General features: G+C 40.5%; 4 protein-coding genes across 6 annotated transcripts; all 4 read right to left on the bottom strand.

The window, feature by feature from the left end:
* Window positions 1-64: 64 nt before the first annotated feature.
* Window positions 65-988, bottom strand: mRpL49 (mitochondrial ribosomal protein L49). Its single transcript, XM_020956524.2, has 2 exons — window positions 667-988; window positions 65-607 (listed from the first exon to the last, which is right to left on the bottom strand). Exons 1-2 carry the CDS (start codon window positions 721-723, stop codon window positions 125-127), a joined length of 540 nt encoding a protein of 179 aa, XP_020812183.1. The 5' UTR covers window positions 724-988; the 3' UTR covers window positions 65-124.
* Window positions 989-1,375: 387 nt separating this feature from the next.
* Window positions 1,376-2,652, bottom strand: LOC147644994 (39 kDa FK506-binding nuclear protein-like). The gene is made up of 4 exons (XM_086835452.1): window positions 2,520-2,652; window positions 2,340-2,377; window positions 2,003-2,215; window positions 1,376-1,947 (listed from the first exon to the last, which is right to left on the bottom strand). The coding sequence occupies exons 2-4, from the start codon at window positions 2,350-2,352 to the stop codon at window positions 1,907-1,909; spliced, it is 267 nt and encodes an 88-aa protein (XP_086691578.1). The 5' UTR covers window positions 2,353-2,377; window positions 2,520-2,652; the 3' UTR covers window positions 1,376-1,906.
* Window positions 2,653-3,059: 407 nt separating this feature from the next.
* LOC147644993 (solute carrier family 15 member 2-like) lies at window positions 3,060-4,433 on the bottom strand. The gene is made up of 3 exons (XM_086835464.1): window positions 4,413-4,433; window positions 3,911-4,118; window positions 3,060-3,829 (listed from the first exon to the last, which is right to left on the bottom strand). The coding sequence occupies exons 1-3, from the start codon at window positions 4,431-4,433 to the stop codon at window positions 3,060-3,062; spliced, it is 999 nt and encodes a 332-aa protein (XP_086691590.1).
* On the bottom strand, window positions 4,294-11,651 carry LOC110187150 (peptide transporter family 1). Of its 3 annotated transcripts, none has more exons than XM_086834567.1 (6): window positions 11,462-11,651; window positions 9,855-9,928; window positions 6,860-7,191; window positions 6,707-6,785; window positions 5,641-6,644; window positions 4,294-5,519 (listed from the first exon to the last, which is right to left on the bottom strand). In XM_086834567.1, the coding sequence occupies exons 2-6, from the start codon at window positions 9,871-9,873 to the stop codon at window positions 4,515-4,517; spliced, it is 2,439 nt and encodes an 812-aa protein (XP_086690693.1). In that variant the 5' UTR covers window positions 9,874-9,928; window positions 11,462-11,651; the 3' UTR covers window positions 4,294-4,514. The 3 variants fall into 3 exon arrangements, with proteins under 3 accessions (XP_086690693.1, XP_086690697.1, XP_020812222.2); XM_086834571.1 differs by having other exon boundaries at window positions 9,855-10,036; window positions 11,423-11,611; XM_020956563.2 differs by lacking the exons at window positions 9,855-9,928; window positions 11,462-11,651 and adding an exon at window positions 7,270-7,360.
* Window positions 11,652-16,148: the final 4,497 nt, after the last annotated feature.

Raw genomic sequence — 16,148 nt, 5'->3', positions numbered from 1 at the left:
TACTAGGAAAAAATAGACTCTCCAATCCAATCCAATGCAAATCTAGAAAAAAGACCATAAAACCTTGAATTAAATCAACAGGTTAGAGTTTATTATTATTATTGACATCCACATTGCTAGCCCTCTAGAAGCCCTTTTCCTTGAGATAGTCCCTCAGTAAGTCCACATGGTCGCCATGGATGTGAATTTGACCGCTCAGCTCGTTGACCCGGGTGGCGCAGAGCTTACCGTTCCGTGACTGCTCCACCACTGCTCGCAGATCCTTTTCCAGCGACCAAATATCGCCCTGGACGCGACGCACCACTGTTATCCGACGCTGGCCGCGAAACCGTGTGTGCAGATACACCGGCACCATGTGATTCTTGGTCCTGGCCACATAATAACCGCTCGTCGACCCATCCTCCTTCTGTGGCCGCCAGCCGGATGGATATTCGGCCTTGATCTCAGGCTGGGGGACTATTGCCGGCGGCAGCAGGCGTTCTACAAACCGCCATTCTGGTGGATTGGCCACCACCTCGACGTCCGGATACTGATCTAGCTCCTGAACCTCCCGGGAGGAGCGAAAACTGGACAGGAGTGCGGGCTGCGAGTGCAGTTTCCTCGTGAACTGAAAGTAGATCAAATTGTGGGATGAGCACGCCATATGTATAGAAAGAAACTACTTACCTGGCTCAGTTTTTGGCAAAGGCCGGTGCCCAGCATAAGTTTCGTGCTGGCCGCCATGGTTTTAATAGAGTTTTAACAAATTATTAGATGGAAAAACAATTTCAGTGCGATTACATATGCGGTTGCGACAGTGTTGAAAAGCACAAATATTGATGGTTGTGTGTTAATATCGATGTGGAAAGTGTTGTATATTTTTTATTCATATATACAAATGGGTTATTTTAAAACTTTAAAATCTAATAATATTAATAAAATATAAGATCATAAAAGAACAAATTCCAACCAAAAAGCCTTGTGTTGAGTATGGCGATATTATCGTGATAGTTTTCAAACCAACAATCGATATCGATATTTTTTTAAAAACCGTCGGCCATTTTCTTTATTTTGTTTTGGTTTTGTTTTTAACGGAAACATGCCAAAAAAATTTAGTTTATTATGTAGATTTTTGATCTAATTTTAATTTACACATAAAAGCATTCCTTGTCACCATAACTTCCTTGAGCAATTTCGACATCCAATGCCGCAAGGAGCGCACTTAATAAGCTAGAGCAGGTGTGTCTTAAATGCCGCCTGCGCCACAGGCGCAGTAGAAAAGTTCCAAGCGAACGCCTTCCCTGGGTTGGAGCACTGGGAGCTACAATTAAAGCCTCTATTGAAGAAATGCTTCCTTTAATGGGATGCAGAAAAAATAGATATACAATAAATCTGATGATTAGGAACTACGTGAGGAGCCACGTGGATTTATTTTAACAGTTTAAGTTTTACATGAAATGTGATGCGATGCGGATGAATACTAAGAGATCCCTTAGATTGGAGAGATGGGTGTAATTGTGGTTGAGCTTCAGGCATCCGATGTGAAGAACCATGTGGACTTATTTTAAAAGTTTAAGTTTTATATGAAATGTGGTGCGATGCGGATCAATACTAAGAGATCCCTGTGATTGGAGAGATGGGTGTAATTGTTGGAGAGCTGCAGGCATCCGATGTGAAGAAACATGTGGACTTATTTTAAAAGTTTAAGTTTTACATGGAAAGTGGTGCGATGCGGATGAATATTAAGAGATCCCTCAGATTGGAGAGATGGGTGTAATTGTTGGAGAGCTGCAGGTATCCGATGTGAAGAACCATGTGGACTTATTTTAACAGTTTAAGATTTGCATGAAAAGTGGTGATTGGAGAGATGGGTGTAATTGTTGGAGAGCTGCAGGCATTCGATGTAGTAAACTTCCTCTTTTCATAGTCAATAGATCCAGGCGCCCGTCAGAAAAACTGTGGCGTCGCCTGTAAGATGTAAACAAGTTTAGATGGGTTTAAGCATCTAGAAAGTCGAGGTCACCTTCGGCTTGGAATTTGATCTCCTCCCTCTTGCCAAATTGCAAGTCCAGCTGGGCGTGGGGAACCGCGTCAGACAGTGTAGCAATAATAAACTTTCCATAGTCGGTTATAGCGTAAATCTTGGCCATATGTCCCTGCATGATGCCCACACCCGATATGCAAAACGATTCTTCATGCATACGAGTGTACAGGCGCCAAGGCGTCAATTCTAGACCTAAGCATCGGAAAGTTTATAAATAGGACGATTTCAAAAGGGACAAAGACCGCACGAATCCAAAGGTGTCCAAAGCAACAATAGTTCTCTACACCTTTATAGAAACCTAAATAGTGCCACTTACCGAACAAACTCATCTTGCAAGAATATGAAACTTGAGTTCTGCAAATACAATAGAAAAAAATCCTTATTGGTTGTTCTTACTTAATCGTAAAACGAAAACCTCCTGTATGACATGAAAGGGAACACATAGCGCACTGTTTCCCTGCAATAATTAATTGACAAAAACTAATATTTAACCAACCGTAAGCTTTGAAAATTTTCTTTCCAAATATGGCGTCTACTGGACACAACCGCACATGTGCAACCGTTGAAAAAGAAGGCCGCTTCGGTGGCAACTTTGAAGTCTGGCAACGTTGTAGAGATGCAACAGAATCGATAAGACCTGAGACGATACTACAGCTGAGAAGCATCTATGGAAATATCGTGTAAATTAATTAAAATAAAATAAAATGGGAATATATCTTTAAATATAAATAGACATAGGTAAAGATTTTTTGTTTGACTTATAACGGGCTTGAACCGGAGCATTTTGGCCTAGTGAAGAGTGAAACGTAAAGAGCGGATTGATTTTACTTACATGGTGATGTAAAAACATCGATAGTCGCAAAAGAAAATACCGATACCCGATTAACATACGAGAGCTTAACAGCACGCTGTTAACATTTTTCTTGGCGCAAAACATAACGGAACAGTGAAAATCTTATTGGCATTTTTTTTATTGAACGAGTAAATGTGTGTGTATACAGTGGCAATAAGTTATAAATTCAGAAAAGAAGTGTTCCTAATCCTCCGTGAAACTGCCCAGATCACGCCACTCCTGGTCGCGCTCTTCCAGACGCAGTCGCAGCCGCTCGGCGAGTGCCTCCTCCTCGTCATATGGAATATAGTAAAAGGCAATTACCACAAAGACCAGCATATCGACGAACATGAGGCCGGCGAACAAGAAGAACTCGCTGGCCTGCGACTCAAAGAACTTGAGCTCCGCCACCACGACCACGATGACATTGCCAAAGGCTACGGTCAGTAGCCAGCAGGCCTGGAGTACGCTCTTCATGCTGGGCGGCGACTGGGAGTAGGAGAACTCCAGCCCCGTCACCGAGAACATCACCTCGCCCAGCGTCATCACCACATACTGCGGCACCAGCCACAGCATGCTCATCGAATTGGGCGTCGTCACCTCGGCCAGTCGCGACTCGAAACCCTCGCGACCCTGGCCGACCAACAAGGCATAGACGCCGCCGGCCCGCAGCTCCACCTGGACCAATAGCTGATCAGCCACCTGGACCGTGTACCTGCCGGTTGGTAGTTCATAGAGATCATGATTCCGAGCGGGCAGATCGAGGGCCACCGATCCCGTGGCCTCCTCTGTCCATACCACACGCGTGGTGGCCAGCAGATTGGCCAGTGTGCGGACGAAAGCCTGCGAACGATTCGACTTCTGCACATCGTCCTCGTACCAATACTTCCGGATGGCGTGGGCCGGACGCAGGAACAGCGAGTGGGCAGTGGCCTCGTACAGCTGCTGGCTGCCGCCCTCTAGAGCGGTGCAACCTAAGGATACAGCAGGACATGATGGGTAAGTCTAAGCCTGACTCATTATTATTTCCCTCAATCAAATGATGCTTGAGTTACCTTCTGTCAGTGTCTCCACGGTATAGGTGAGCGTAAAGGTGCCATCCATGCTCGTGGCCAGGTTGCCCGAGGAGTATGTGTCCAGTCCGATTAGCTTAAAGCTCTCTCGAGCGCCCAGATTCGTGTTGAAGCGATACTCGCAGTCGGGAACACCGCTAAAGACCCGCAGCTGGGTATTGCCACTGCTGGGGATCAGGGGATATGTGTGCTGAAAGCAGGAGGAGAGATCCACCTTAGCCTAGGTACTCCCCATGACTCTTCAAACTTTTCTTTCTCTTGTGGTTAGGAACACTCTTGTCGGATAGAAAGCACACACAGTACACAGGCCACTATGCAGGAATGAGCGAGCACTCGGAAGCAGGAAAGAAGGAGGAGAGCCAGAATTTGTATCAATAGTTTTTCTTTTATTAGTTTAACTAAATTGGATGTCTTTTCATATGCAACAACGTCGCCCCAAGTCAGGGCTTCACTTACACTTAGCCTGGGAATGGACAGAAGCCACTAAGGATTCACATATACACATCTACAAATACAAATACAAATACATATAATACACACAACGCCTGAGCGAGCAGGATTAGATCAGACTGAATACGAAGCGACCCTATTCGCTCTCCTTGATGTCCTTGCCCTTGTTCTCGACACCGCCCTCAAGTGGAGGAATCTCGGCCTTGGCGTCGCCGCCCGTCAGCGGCTGAATCTCTTCGTCACTCTTGTTGGGATTGTTCGGCACATAGTAGTAGGCCATGACCATGAAGAGCAGCATGTCGGCGAACATGAGGCCGGCAAATAGGAAGAACTCACTGGCCTGCGACTCGAACAGAGCGGCCTCGGCAATGATGACCACAATGACATTGCCAAAGGCAACGGTCAGCAGCCAGCAGGCCTGGAGCACACTCTTCATGCTGGGCGGGGCCTGGGCATATGAGAACTCTAGTCCCGTCACCGAGAACATCACCTCGCCCAGGGTCATGATCACATACTGCGGTATCAGCCAAAGAATATTCATCGAGTTGGGTTCCGTCACCGTCACCAGATTGGTTGTGTATGTTCCGGCCGAATTGGGAGCGATGAGGAGCGTATAGACGCCACCGGTATGGACATTGAAGGTTCCGATATTGGAGTCACCAACGAAGACAGCGTATTCGCCTGAGTTGACGCGCGTGAGGAGTGTCTCGTTGGCGTAATCATCGTAGGCCACCTCGTTCTTGGAGACACTACGCCACACCACCTTCAACGTGGGATTAATGTTCGCCACGTTTCGGATGAGCGGATGGCTTTCGCTGGGCTTGTCCACAAAGTCCTCCTCCCAATATTGCGTCTTGGTGGCATTCAACGGATTAAGGAACAGTGACCAGGCCGTCTTCTGGGTCAGGACCTGGGTGCCCGAGTAGCCGGCACAACCCGCCTCAGTGCTGGACAGCGTGTAGATCAGGCTCGCCGTGTTCTCCACATACAGATCCTTGTCCGTGTAGACATTCAGTGGCGGCACCTGGAAGGGTTGCAGCTGTTCTCCATTTAAGGTCCCGGATAGCTGGTACTGGCAGTTCTCAGTGTTGAAGATGCGCAACTGGACATTGTGGCTGTAGGGCAGGTCGGGATAGGTTTTCTACGACAGGCGACAGTCAACAGCAAGCGTGCAACGAGAAGAAAAGAGTGGGAAAGGGTGCAGGTGCAAGTGCAAATACGATACATAAACAGGGACTCCACTCATCAAACTCTCTACTCACCTCCAGATTCAGCTCCACCACACCGGAAATGATGAAGGCCACGCCGGCCAGGATGCCGCCCATGGTGAGCTTTTGCAGGGGCCGCGAAATGCCAACGAGACGCAGGGCTGGATAGAAGGCGACATCGTACAGGGGAATGAAGAGCAGGATAAGCAGAGGATTCAGCACTTGCAGCTGATCGGGCTTAATGTCCCAGGAGCCCATGTCGCCGTCCATTCGTGTGGCCTGGAAGGTCCATCGGGAGCCCTGCTGATCGAACAGTGCCCAGAACACGGGCAGCGGCAGATATAGGAACAGGACACGCATCAGCACCTTGACATCGTCGATAAGCTTTCGATCGTACTTGACATCGGCATAGTCCAGCCAATGCTCGCGGGGATTTGTCTTCTTCTCCTTACACTTGGTCGTCAGAGCGGTCCAGATGGTGCTGCTTACCAACACAACCATATTGCCAGCCGGTGGCTTCATCTTGTACAGCGAACGGCCCAGCACAAAGATAATCACAGAGATTATCATGAGGACGGCGGGTACACCAAAGGCCAGGGGATAGCAGTTGATGTCATCGAAGCAGGAGACATCCTCACGCAGAATCGGAGTGACAGTGGTGGAGATCAGCGAACCGGCATTGATCGAAAAGTAGAAGAGCGAGAAGAACGAAGTGATTTGCTTCACCTGCTCTGGCACCTTGAACTGATCGCCGCCGAAGGCCGACACACACGGTTTAATGCCACCGGATCCGAGGGCTATAAGGGCCAAACCCAGCATCGTAAACGTCTCCACCGGCAGGTTAAGCGGACCAATTGCACCAAGAGTCAGCAGGATCGATCCGCATATATACACCATTGATAGATAAAGGATCGTTTTGAATTTGCCCAGCCAGGAGTCCGAAATAATGGCACCAAACACGCACAGGAAGTAAACAAACATGGTAAAGATGTGGAAGACCACGGTGGCGGTGTCATCGGAATAGCCCAGAACTCGACTCAGATACAGGACCAAAACAGCTGAAAGGATAAAAAGAGTACGGTTTAGTCCAGGATTCAGCAAGGAATTCACTCAGACTCACTTCTCATGCCGTAGTAGTTGAAGCGCTCGCAGAACTCGTTACTGATGATGAAGAACACGGACTTGGGGTAGGGCAGTTTCTGGAGATGATAAATTTAAAAAAACCAAAGAGGATAAGATAAACCCTTGGTTAAGTGAGCACCTGAGAACTCACCTTCTGCTGACCCTCAGCCTCGGATACGTTCTTGAATCCATCGTCAGCCTCCTGTAGTTCCTTGCCATTCTTCTCCAGTTCCTTGCCGTTCTTCTGCGACACTTCTGGCAACTTCTTGGCCTCCACCAGAGCCTTGCCATTGGTCTCAGCCAAGGGCTTATCAGCAACAACGTCAGCTGTAGAGTCCTCCAAAATGGATGCAGGAGCTGGTACGATATCCTGCACGGCGGCTACATCATTGGACGCGCTGACTTCAGCGGCAGCGGGAGCAGGATCATCTGATGTTGAATCCGCAGGAGCAGATGCCACTGGCTCAGCCGTGGGTCTTATTTCTGCGGGACGAGAGACAAGAACGAATCAGACAATAGTTCTAGGATTTAAAATTCACAAATGTAGGAGGATATCCCCACCGAGAAGGGGCACTTCCTCCGCTGGCAGTTCCATTTCGTCTGTCAACGCCACAGATACAAAACTGATCTGGTAAATGATCTCGGGATGCCGACATTTCATCAGAATAGGTAAACTGAGAACCAAAAGACGACAGACTTTGTGGCCTTGTGCTTGACACCTCTGACGCAGATAAGGACTGCTCTATATTTGGCTCCTAACCAAAGCCTTTTAGCCCAGAACGTGGGCGTGTGAATTCGGTGGCCAGGCATAAATTTACAAGCATTAACTGGATAACGCTGGAGGTGAGCGTGTAGTTTACGAGCCCAGTCGGATAGATAACCCAACTGGAGAAGCTCTCTTGTCACAAGTATGGCTCTCCACTCCATATCATCAGCATCATAATGATGAGCCTGGGATGCGCTTAAATGGTCATGTCCATGCCCCATCGAATTGTAATTGCAGTCATGGCCAACTACATCGAGGGATTCCGAACCAGGAAACATGTCTGGGATTGATCAAATAACCCAAATGACGACAGCCTTATCTGACCCTAGGCCCGATCCAGAATCGGTTTCGGGAACTAATCCATCGATGCCTTATCAGCGGTTTTATGGCAACCATTAGTGGCAGTAATGTGAGGCCATCATAAAGCAGGGAAACAACGACATTGCACGCACCACTCACATCAAACATCCATTAACATAAAAGGTCTTATCATAGGTACGGACGACGTGTACAGCATTGATCCGCTGCGGTTTCTGTTTGAAGTCAGGAGTTAGCCCAATCTCCTACTCAATAGTTCCGAGTACTCAAACGCTCATTCATTTCATTCATGGTACTTGGTACTTAAGTGAGGTGGGATCTGTGTCAATGTCGCTGCACAGGAGAGTACCTATTGTCACGATCTTGGGTGTAAGTGGCAAATAAGTAATTAGATAAGGCAGCTGTGTGGAGGCGAAAGTAGAGGAGTGTTCTCGGTTTCACTTTCATGGGATTTCATTTCCAGCTTTTACATTAAATTAATGCTTTGCTACTTGATTGATTGATTGATTTTCAAAATAAGTTTGATAGAGAGCCTCAAGAGTTGGCTAATATCTTATGGATAAAGAAAATATCTTATATCTTAAGGAATGTAAATTTAACTCAAAGATTAAAGAAAAGCAAAAGCAAGAAGGTTAAAGACTAAGACTAGAACCCATTGAAAATAATTTTTATAATATAAAACATAACTTTTCTCAAAATGTTATATTGCCATAGTGACATGTTAGGGCATGTTAGGACATGTTCGTTTTTGAAAACTTTTGCTTACGTGCTTATTTGTACAGGAAATACTTTAGCTAAATGATATGACGCATAGCCTAGCGCTATCGCTAAACCTTCTTAGTCGATTGTAAATTAGACCTATTAGGGATATACAGCTGGGTTCCAAAAAACCTAAGCTGATTTATAAGCCAATATTGTTGGTATGATAAGAATTTCTAAAGAAGGACGAGCTACTCACGATTTTTTAATTACAAATGCTTGGAGTCTGTCTCCACAAAATGGAATTGTATCTGTTAGATAAAAGTGTGTAGCTATCTTTTGTGTTTTTATTTCAGTAGCGCAACTTTGATTGCCTTGTTCCGTTTGCAAAACTACATTCGATAGTGAATTCTGGAACTCAGATGGAATGCCGCAAAACAGAAAATGAAAAATTACATGGTAATTGTTGAGCGTTTGGGGGAATACCAAAAGCCAAACCCAATCGCATTTGCCTCGCAATCGCAGTGCTTTTTTAGCCCGATTTAGTCATAGTCAACACCCGTTGCCTGGCCCGATGAATATGCAAATGAGGCTGTGGCTGGCATTGAAATGCAGTATCGTAATTATACAAAAAAAATATGTATATCAAATCAAATGGGTTGTACACAAGCTAGGTCGCCCCCAAATTTGGCACTCCACGCATTTGGGCCACCAACTCAAGTGGCAAAAAAAAAAAAAAGGAAAAGGAAAGGAAAGGAAAAGGGGGGGCAAGGTGCTAAACCCATCCACTTGATGGCTCTTATCGGTGGAGATTAGATTTGCGTAGTGCACACGAATCGAGAATCAAGAATCAAGAATCGGGAGAGTCCCTTCTCCCCCGCTAAAGCCTCTTGCCAACAAGTGTCCCACAGATATGGGTTAATCTTTACAGCTTGAAACGTTGTTACCCAACGGCCTAAATATAAATTAAGTTTGCTTGTCGAACAATAAATTAAACAAATGCTAGGCGGCACTTTTATTTCGAGGTAAATCCCTCTGGCATTTCCTTGAAATGTTTAGGAATTTTATTCAAGACTTGAGAGGAGATTTATCAATTAAATTCCATTATATTAAAAAAATGCAATTCATTCACTCGTCGATATATTGTGGCAATTAAAATTAGACGCAATAAAATAATTAAAGTCACAACTACTATATTATAGAGGTTATTGCTTTCGAAATGGAAAGTAAATATTGGCTTATGACTTTGCCAAAAGTTGAAAAATATAGGCCATAGGTCTCTCTCCCCCATATTCAGTTCAGTGATTTGTATAATTATGACTATATGAATATTATTATAACTAGTAATTATTTAGAGTAATACCAATTTCTTTATCCGTCATATTTTTTTTGGCTTGTCGTTGAGTCCGTAGTTTGCTTTACATCCGTTACGCGTCACTTGAAATCGAAGAGAAATATTTTGTTTATGACATTTATTTTTTGTGAAAATAATTATTGTACAAAGGCGACGACGGGCGGGCGAACGAGTTGCATAAACATTTCGAACTCCAAAAAGAAAACATATTTATTGTGTTTTTTATTTGCATTGTGAAACAACAGGTACATATAGAGTGTATATGTATGTTGGTACGTGCTTGGCAAAGACAAAACAGAAATAATCCTGGGACAACAAAGCGGTCAGTAACATCAGATGTCTTGTGTTTTGAATACCAGGTTGATGAAATTTACTTTTAATTACATTTTATAATTATTAAAAGTATTGAAAATAATTTGTAAAGGTAATTTCAATTTATAGAATAAAATATCTTAAAATTTGAGGTAGAGTACTATCAATTTTTTTAAATTAAAAATTAAAGAAAATTATGTATCCTAGCTTTTTCGTTAAAAAATTGTTATAGAGTTGAAATTAAAGGTTCCTTAATTAATTTTAAATTGTTTCTTTTAAGAAACATTGAAAGCTTGGTTTATTTTGTCATACAATTCGATTTTTACCACCAAAAATAAAAATTCCCTTTTAAAATAACATCGAAAACATTTTTTTTTCAGCTTGTTTAATAATTCTCTTAACCTTTCTGTGTATTTTTTTTCATAAATAACAAACTAGAAAAAAGTCCCTCTTTATCAATTTTAAATTCATATTTCCTTATGGAAAACTACGATTATTTTCTAGCTTTTCAAATAATTCTTTACTCTCTTTCTATATTCTATTTATATTACAATTTTTAATCAGAAGCTTTTAACCATGTGAAGGAGTTATTTTCGAGCGTACAAATCATATATATTCTTGATCAGCATCAACAACCGAATCGATCTAGCTATGTCCGACAAAACCTTTTTTTTTTCGAAATTTTTAAAATTTTTTAAGGGGTTACACCTATAAAATTTTGAAAAATTTGTCGAACATTTTAAAGTTTTAAAAGGAGTAGGCAGATTTATTAACCTTATAAAAACTAGCATAGGGCAGCTTTCCGAATTGAAATTAATGCATTTTTGGCTTAGTAATGAAGTTTTTAAACTTTGATTTGTCAAAAAAATGTGTATTTAAATCTATTGGATATAATCCTATATTTCAAATGTAAACTGAAACGGTTTAAAAACTTCGACTTTCCTAAATTTTCAATTTTTCCAATACAAAAATGATTTTTCTAAGCCTTTTCAGAGCTTGTTATAGTTTTATAAATTGAATAAGCAAATTATACAAAATTCCTCTGATAAAACAACACTTGTAGTTTTACATTTTTCAGTTTTAATGGAACAACTGTTCTGCTTATTATTATTTTTCGTTTTTTTTTTTTTAACTGAAGAAAGTACTTTTAACGGCTTTTGTTGACAGGTTTTTTTTTGATTAAAGTTTTTCTGTTTTCTCTTGCCAAGTTTGGGATCGGAGCACGGATTCTTTTTGGCGTGTCATTACTCTCGCTCGCGTATTACCGTCTATGCTTTTATGTCGCGCACTCTCTCGTAACTCACATTAAAACATTGAAAACCAAAAACAGCAAAAAAATATTTGTGTATATGTGCGTGTGTGTGGAACGGAGACGACAGATCGATCGGCTTTGATCGATTTAAAGCGCGCCTAAAGTCCGCCAGCGGCGATCAAAGACTGAAGTCGATTGTCGGGGACTAGAAACCGTTAACGGCTCTGCTGCGCTCTGCCCTGCCCTCTGCCTGCGGCGACTGCACGCGTGCTGCTGCTGCCGCCAGCGTCGACGGCGACGTCTACACTTGAAAGAATGACAAAAAAGCGTTAAGTTAACAGCGATAAGTGAAAAGCGATAAGCCTAATCGTAATCGCAGCGCTCAAATGTTATCGACAGCGTTTGGAAGTATTTACGGCCCCGGTGTTCGCTTACCCACAATGAATGGATCTGCGCCCCTTGCCTGTTATTTATGGCCATCTAGCCGAATTCCTACTGCCCTTTTTTTTGTTACCATCACACTGGGATAAAAATTGTATATGTACTTAAAAAAAAAGTCACTGAAATGGGTTTGAAGAGTAAAAGTAAGATACTGCTTTTGGGAGTCTGGAGATACCTTCTTGACGCTTTGCCTGCAATGTTCCAGTGTTTTACTCAGTAGCGAATGAAAGAGTTAACCCAAAATGATTCAGTTAGTAGCGAACGAGAAAACTAGTATATTTTCTTTTTGGTTAAAATTAAGAAACATGTTATATATCATTATAACATTTTATATTCTGTAAAATGAAAGTGAACTAACATTGAGACCCCGAAATTTCAGAGAAAATCCTTCATAACTCAGTCAAAAATTCGTTAATTTACAATCGGAAAGAGTTCTTATTTTAGTTTTTAATAGGGTAATAAATCTGCATACTCAATTTAAAATGTAAAAAATTTTAATTTTTTGATTCATTTTTTAACGATGTAACCCCTTATAAAATTAAAAAAAAATTGATAAAATTATTTTTCTGACGAATATAGCTTAAAAGATTCCCCCGTTGATGCTGATCAAGAATATATGTATATGATTTATAGGGTCGGAAATGACTCCTTCACTTTCTTTTAAGCTTCTGACTAAAGGCCCATTACCATTTTTGTACCGATATTAACAATATTTTTATATGAAATTTTTCAACAAATCAAATTTTAAAAATCTCATAACTAAGCCAAAAACGCATTAATTTCAATTCGGAAAGCGGCAGTATGATAATTTTTAGCAGGGTAATAAAACGGCATACTCCATTTAAAAAGTGAATTTTTGCCCGATTTTTGCAGATTTTCATGATGTACCCCCTTTCCTTTTTTTCCGAAAAATGGGAAATTTCGGAAAAATTTATTTTCGGCTGGATAAAGCTAGAAAGAAAGCCCTGTAGATGCTGATCAAGAATATATATGATTTATAGGGTCGGAAATGACTCCTTCGCTTTCTTTTAAGCTTCTGACTGAAGGCCCATTACCATTTTTGTACCGATATTAACAATATTTGTATATGGGCAATTCTCCAGAAACGTGCACCGCGGCCAAAAACTAAAAATGGCTTAAAAACGAGTATTTTTAACATGATTACATTAAAAATTGGTCAGGATGATCAAGACTAAGAGAATTTTTCATTTTCTAAAATAAGTTTCAAAAAAATCGATGTCAAACACGCGCAAACGCAAATAATGTTGTTTTTATAAAAAAAAAAGGCATAAGAAATGTCATATTTTGTTTTCATGCCCATCTCTTAAACCGAACCATTTTGCTTTAACTTTTGGTTTCTAATATGACATAAAAAACCCAAAGATTCAATATTAAGTGCAAAAGGACATATCCGATCACCAATATTCGTACAGTTTCAGTTTGAATTAGCGCTTTCCAAACTGTCGCGTGCGACATGTCGCGTGCGACCGGGACTAAAATTGAATTTAAAAAATAACTACTTAATATTTTAAAATCAAACAAAATACGTTAGTAAGATAATTCATTGCGTAATTCGTTAAAATTTATTGTACTACAATTTTTCATCACGTTTCGCTGAAATCAGAGCTTAAACTGGTTTTTTTCAAATGTAACTTCTATTTTTGTCGCGTGCGAACGCAGTACATTTTAGTGAATATCTTGAAAACAAACTAGGGTTCAAAATCGACCTTTGCACCAATTATAGTGCTAACCAAGAGCTATACGTTTCAATTTTTATAAAATTAAAATAAAGTCTTGGCAAATGTGTTTTTTTAGTTTGAATGCGTACGAATGTCGCATTCGACACCAGAGAATTGCCCATATGAAAATTTTCAACAAATCAAATTTTAAAAATCTCATAACTAAGCCAAAAACGCATTAATTTCAATTCGGAAAGCGGCAGTATGATAATTTTTAGCAGGGTAATAAAACTGCATACTCCATTTAAATAGTGAATTTTTGGCCGATTTCTGAAAATTTTAATGACCCCTAAAAAAAAAAATGGGAAAATTAAAAAAAAAATTTTTTTGCCCGGAGATAGCTGAAAAGATTTCCCTGTTGATGCTGATCAAGAATATATATGATTTATAGAGTCGGAAATGACTCCTTCACTTTCTTTTAAACTTCTGACTGAAGGCCCATTACCATTTTTGTACCGATATTAACAATATTTTTATATGAAATTTTTCGACAATTCAAATTTTAAAAATCTCAACTAAGCCAAAAACGCATTAATTTCAATTCGGAAAGCGGCAGTATCTTAATTTTTATCAGGGTAATAAAACTGCATCTTCCATTTAAAAAGTGAATTTTTGATTTTTGCATATTTTCATGACCTCTTTCCTTTAAAAAAAAAATGAAAAAAGTTAAGGAATTTTTTTTTGCCTGGAGATATCTCCTGTTGATGCTGATCAAGAATATATACGATTTTTAGGGTCGGAAATGACTGCTTCACCTCATTGCAAGCTTCTGACTGGAAGAATAATACCCTGCAAGAAAGAAGTTCATTTATTTTTGGGAGCAGATCCAAAAGATATTTATGATATTAATAAACTATATTTTATTCAAGTTTTTATTAATACTATGTATAATAATATTTAATGTATTAATAATGTGTACTTATTTAATTACTTAAATTCCTAAAATGCAATTTTTGCACTCTATATATCTAATAATTTAAATTTTCCGCTAAGTGTACACCTGTCAATGCCAGATCATCGTCCATCACAATTGCTTTCCCAACTGCTTAAGCGGCCTGCTTATCGCTAGTGCCACGCCCCGTCTGTTATTAACCAAATGGGCGTTGAAAGAATGCCTAGTCATTAACTAAATATTTTTGACGCTCTTACTAGTTATCTTCTTTGGCCATTACTGGCAGATCTAAATGATGAGAGGGCCCAGACACTGTTTCACTACACCAGGTCCCAGTCATGAATCGAAAAGTCTATTCAATAGTATATGGCCTAGTGATAAGGAATAAGATAACTAAGGGGTTCATGCATGCACGTTAAAGGTACATTTAATAACGCATTCTAAAATTTGCAAGCCCTAAAGCTGAATCATTTCAGAAATCGAAAGAGTTTTTTTTATAAACCAGTTAATTTATTTATATTATAGAACTTAGAAGTTCGTTATGTTTGCGCTTATTTAAGGAATTATTCATATCTAGGCTTTATTGCAAAATTAGTTGCTGCATAAACCTTCTTGTTTCTTACTTTTCACTCCGTAAATAAATCAATTTAAAACCCAAAATGATTGGCAATATTTGGTGTCACTTGATGATAATAATTAGCACAATTTGGGAAAGACCAGGCTTCATTTGATTGTTTTATTTGAATTTATAACTATGAACTACCATTGAGATTGTAAAATGATTTGACATAATTTATTATCTAAGGGTATAAAGTTTGATTTAATTACATTGAAGTTTGAAACAAAAGGGATTTTCCGCTTAACCCCCGTACTTTCAGTTTGATTTCGAACAGTTTAACCCCCTAATATCCCACACTCTCAACCGATTGGCATCTAATCGAACTTGTAGGCAAAAACTCGTGTCGGTTTTTGTTTTATGAACTTAATCGCTGTGCCGGGCCAGAGCGATAACTGCGAATAGTATTTATGGCCGGCTATCATTATTAGCCATGCCCAGAAACAAGTATAAACATCTATTGGCCATTGCCGATAGACCGACTTATTGTTATTGTTATTGTTGGTGTTATTGTTGGTGTTATTGTTGGTGTTGTTATTAGTATGTATAGCTTAGCGATAAGTGAACCTTTTTTGTTTTGCTTCTTGCTTTCGATTTTACGATTGTCATTTGGCTCAAGATTGCATGGTGTCTATAGTCTTCAAAGTGCAAGCTATGCGATCGATAGATTGAGTAACACTTAATTAAAGCCATCAAGACAACGTCTGTGTGCCAAGTCGATCGGATTGCGTGTCGACACACATAAAGATATGGCTATCAACCGGCCCGAGGAATGCAATTCCCAGGCTATAGTCTATATAATGGTATACAGAACCCGTCCACAGATCTTGATGAGGAAATGCCTCGATCAAAGATCAAATGACAGGGCAGAATTAAGAACCATGAATAGTAAAGGAATTTTAAGTATTCATGACCTGAGCAAAAAGTTCTAGTTAAGGGATATTCATATATCAATACTATATTGCAAAATCTGTTCAATATTTAATTGTTTTATACTTCTTTAATAATATAGGTATCTTTAAACTAATTGCTATACTTTTAACTTAATTAA

This window comes from Drosophila serrata, unplaced genomic scaffold (genome assembly GCF_035046125.1).
Source record: "Drosophila serrata isolate PLE 108 unplaced genomic scaffold, ASM3504612v1 contig_36, whole genome shotgun sequence".
NCBI classification, from domain to species: Eukaryota; Metazoa; Arthropoda; class Insecta; order Diptera; family Drosophilidae; genus Drosophila; species Drosophila serrata.
Note: the sequence above shows the minus strand (reverse complement) of the source record. Positions and strands in the feature narration are given on the sequence as shown.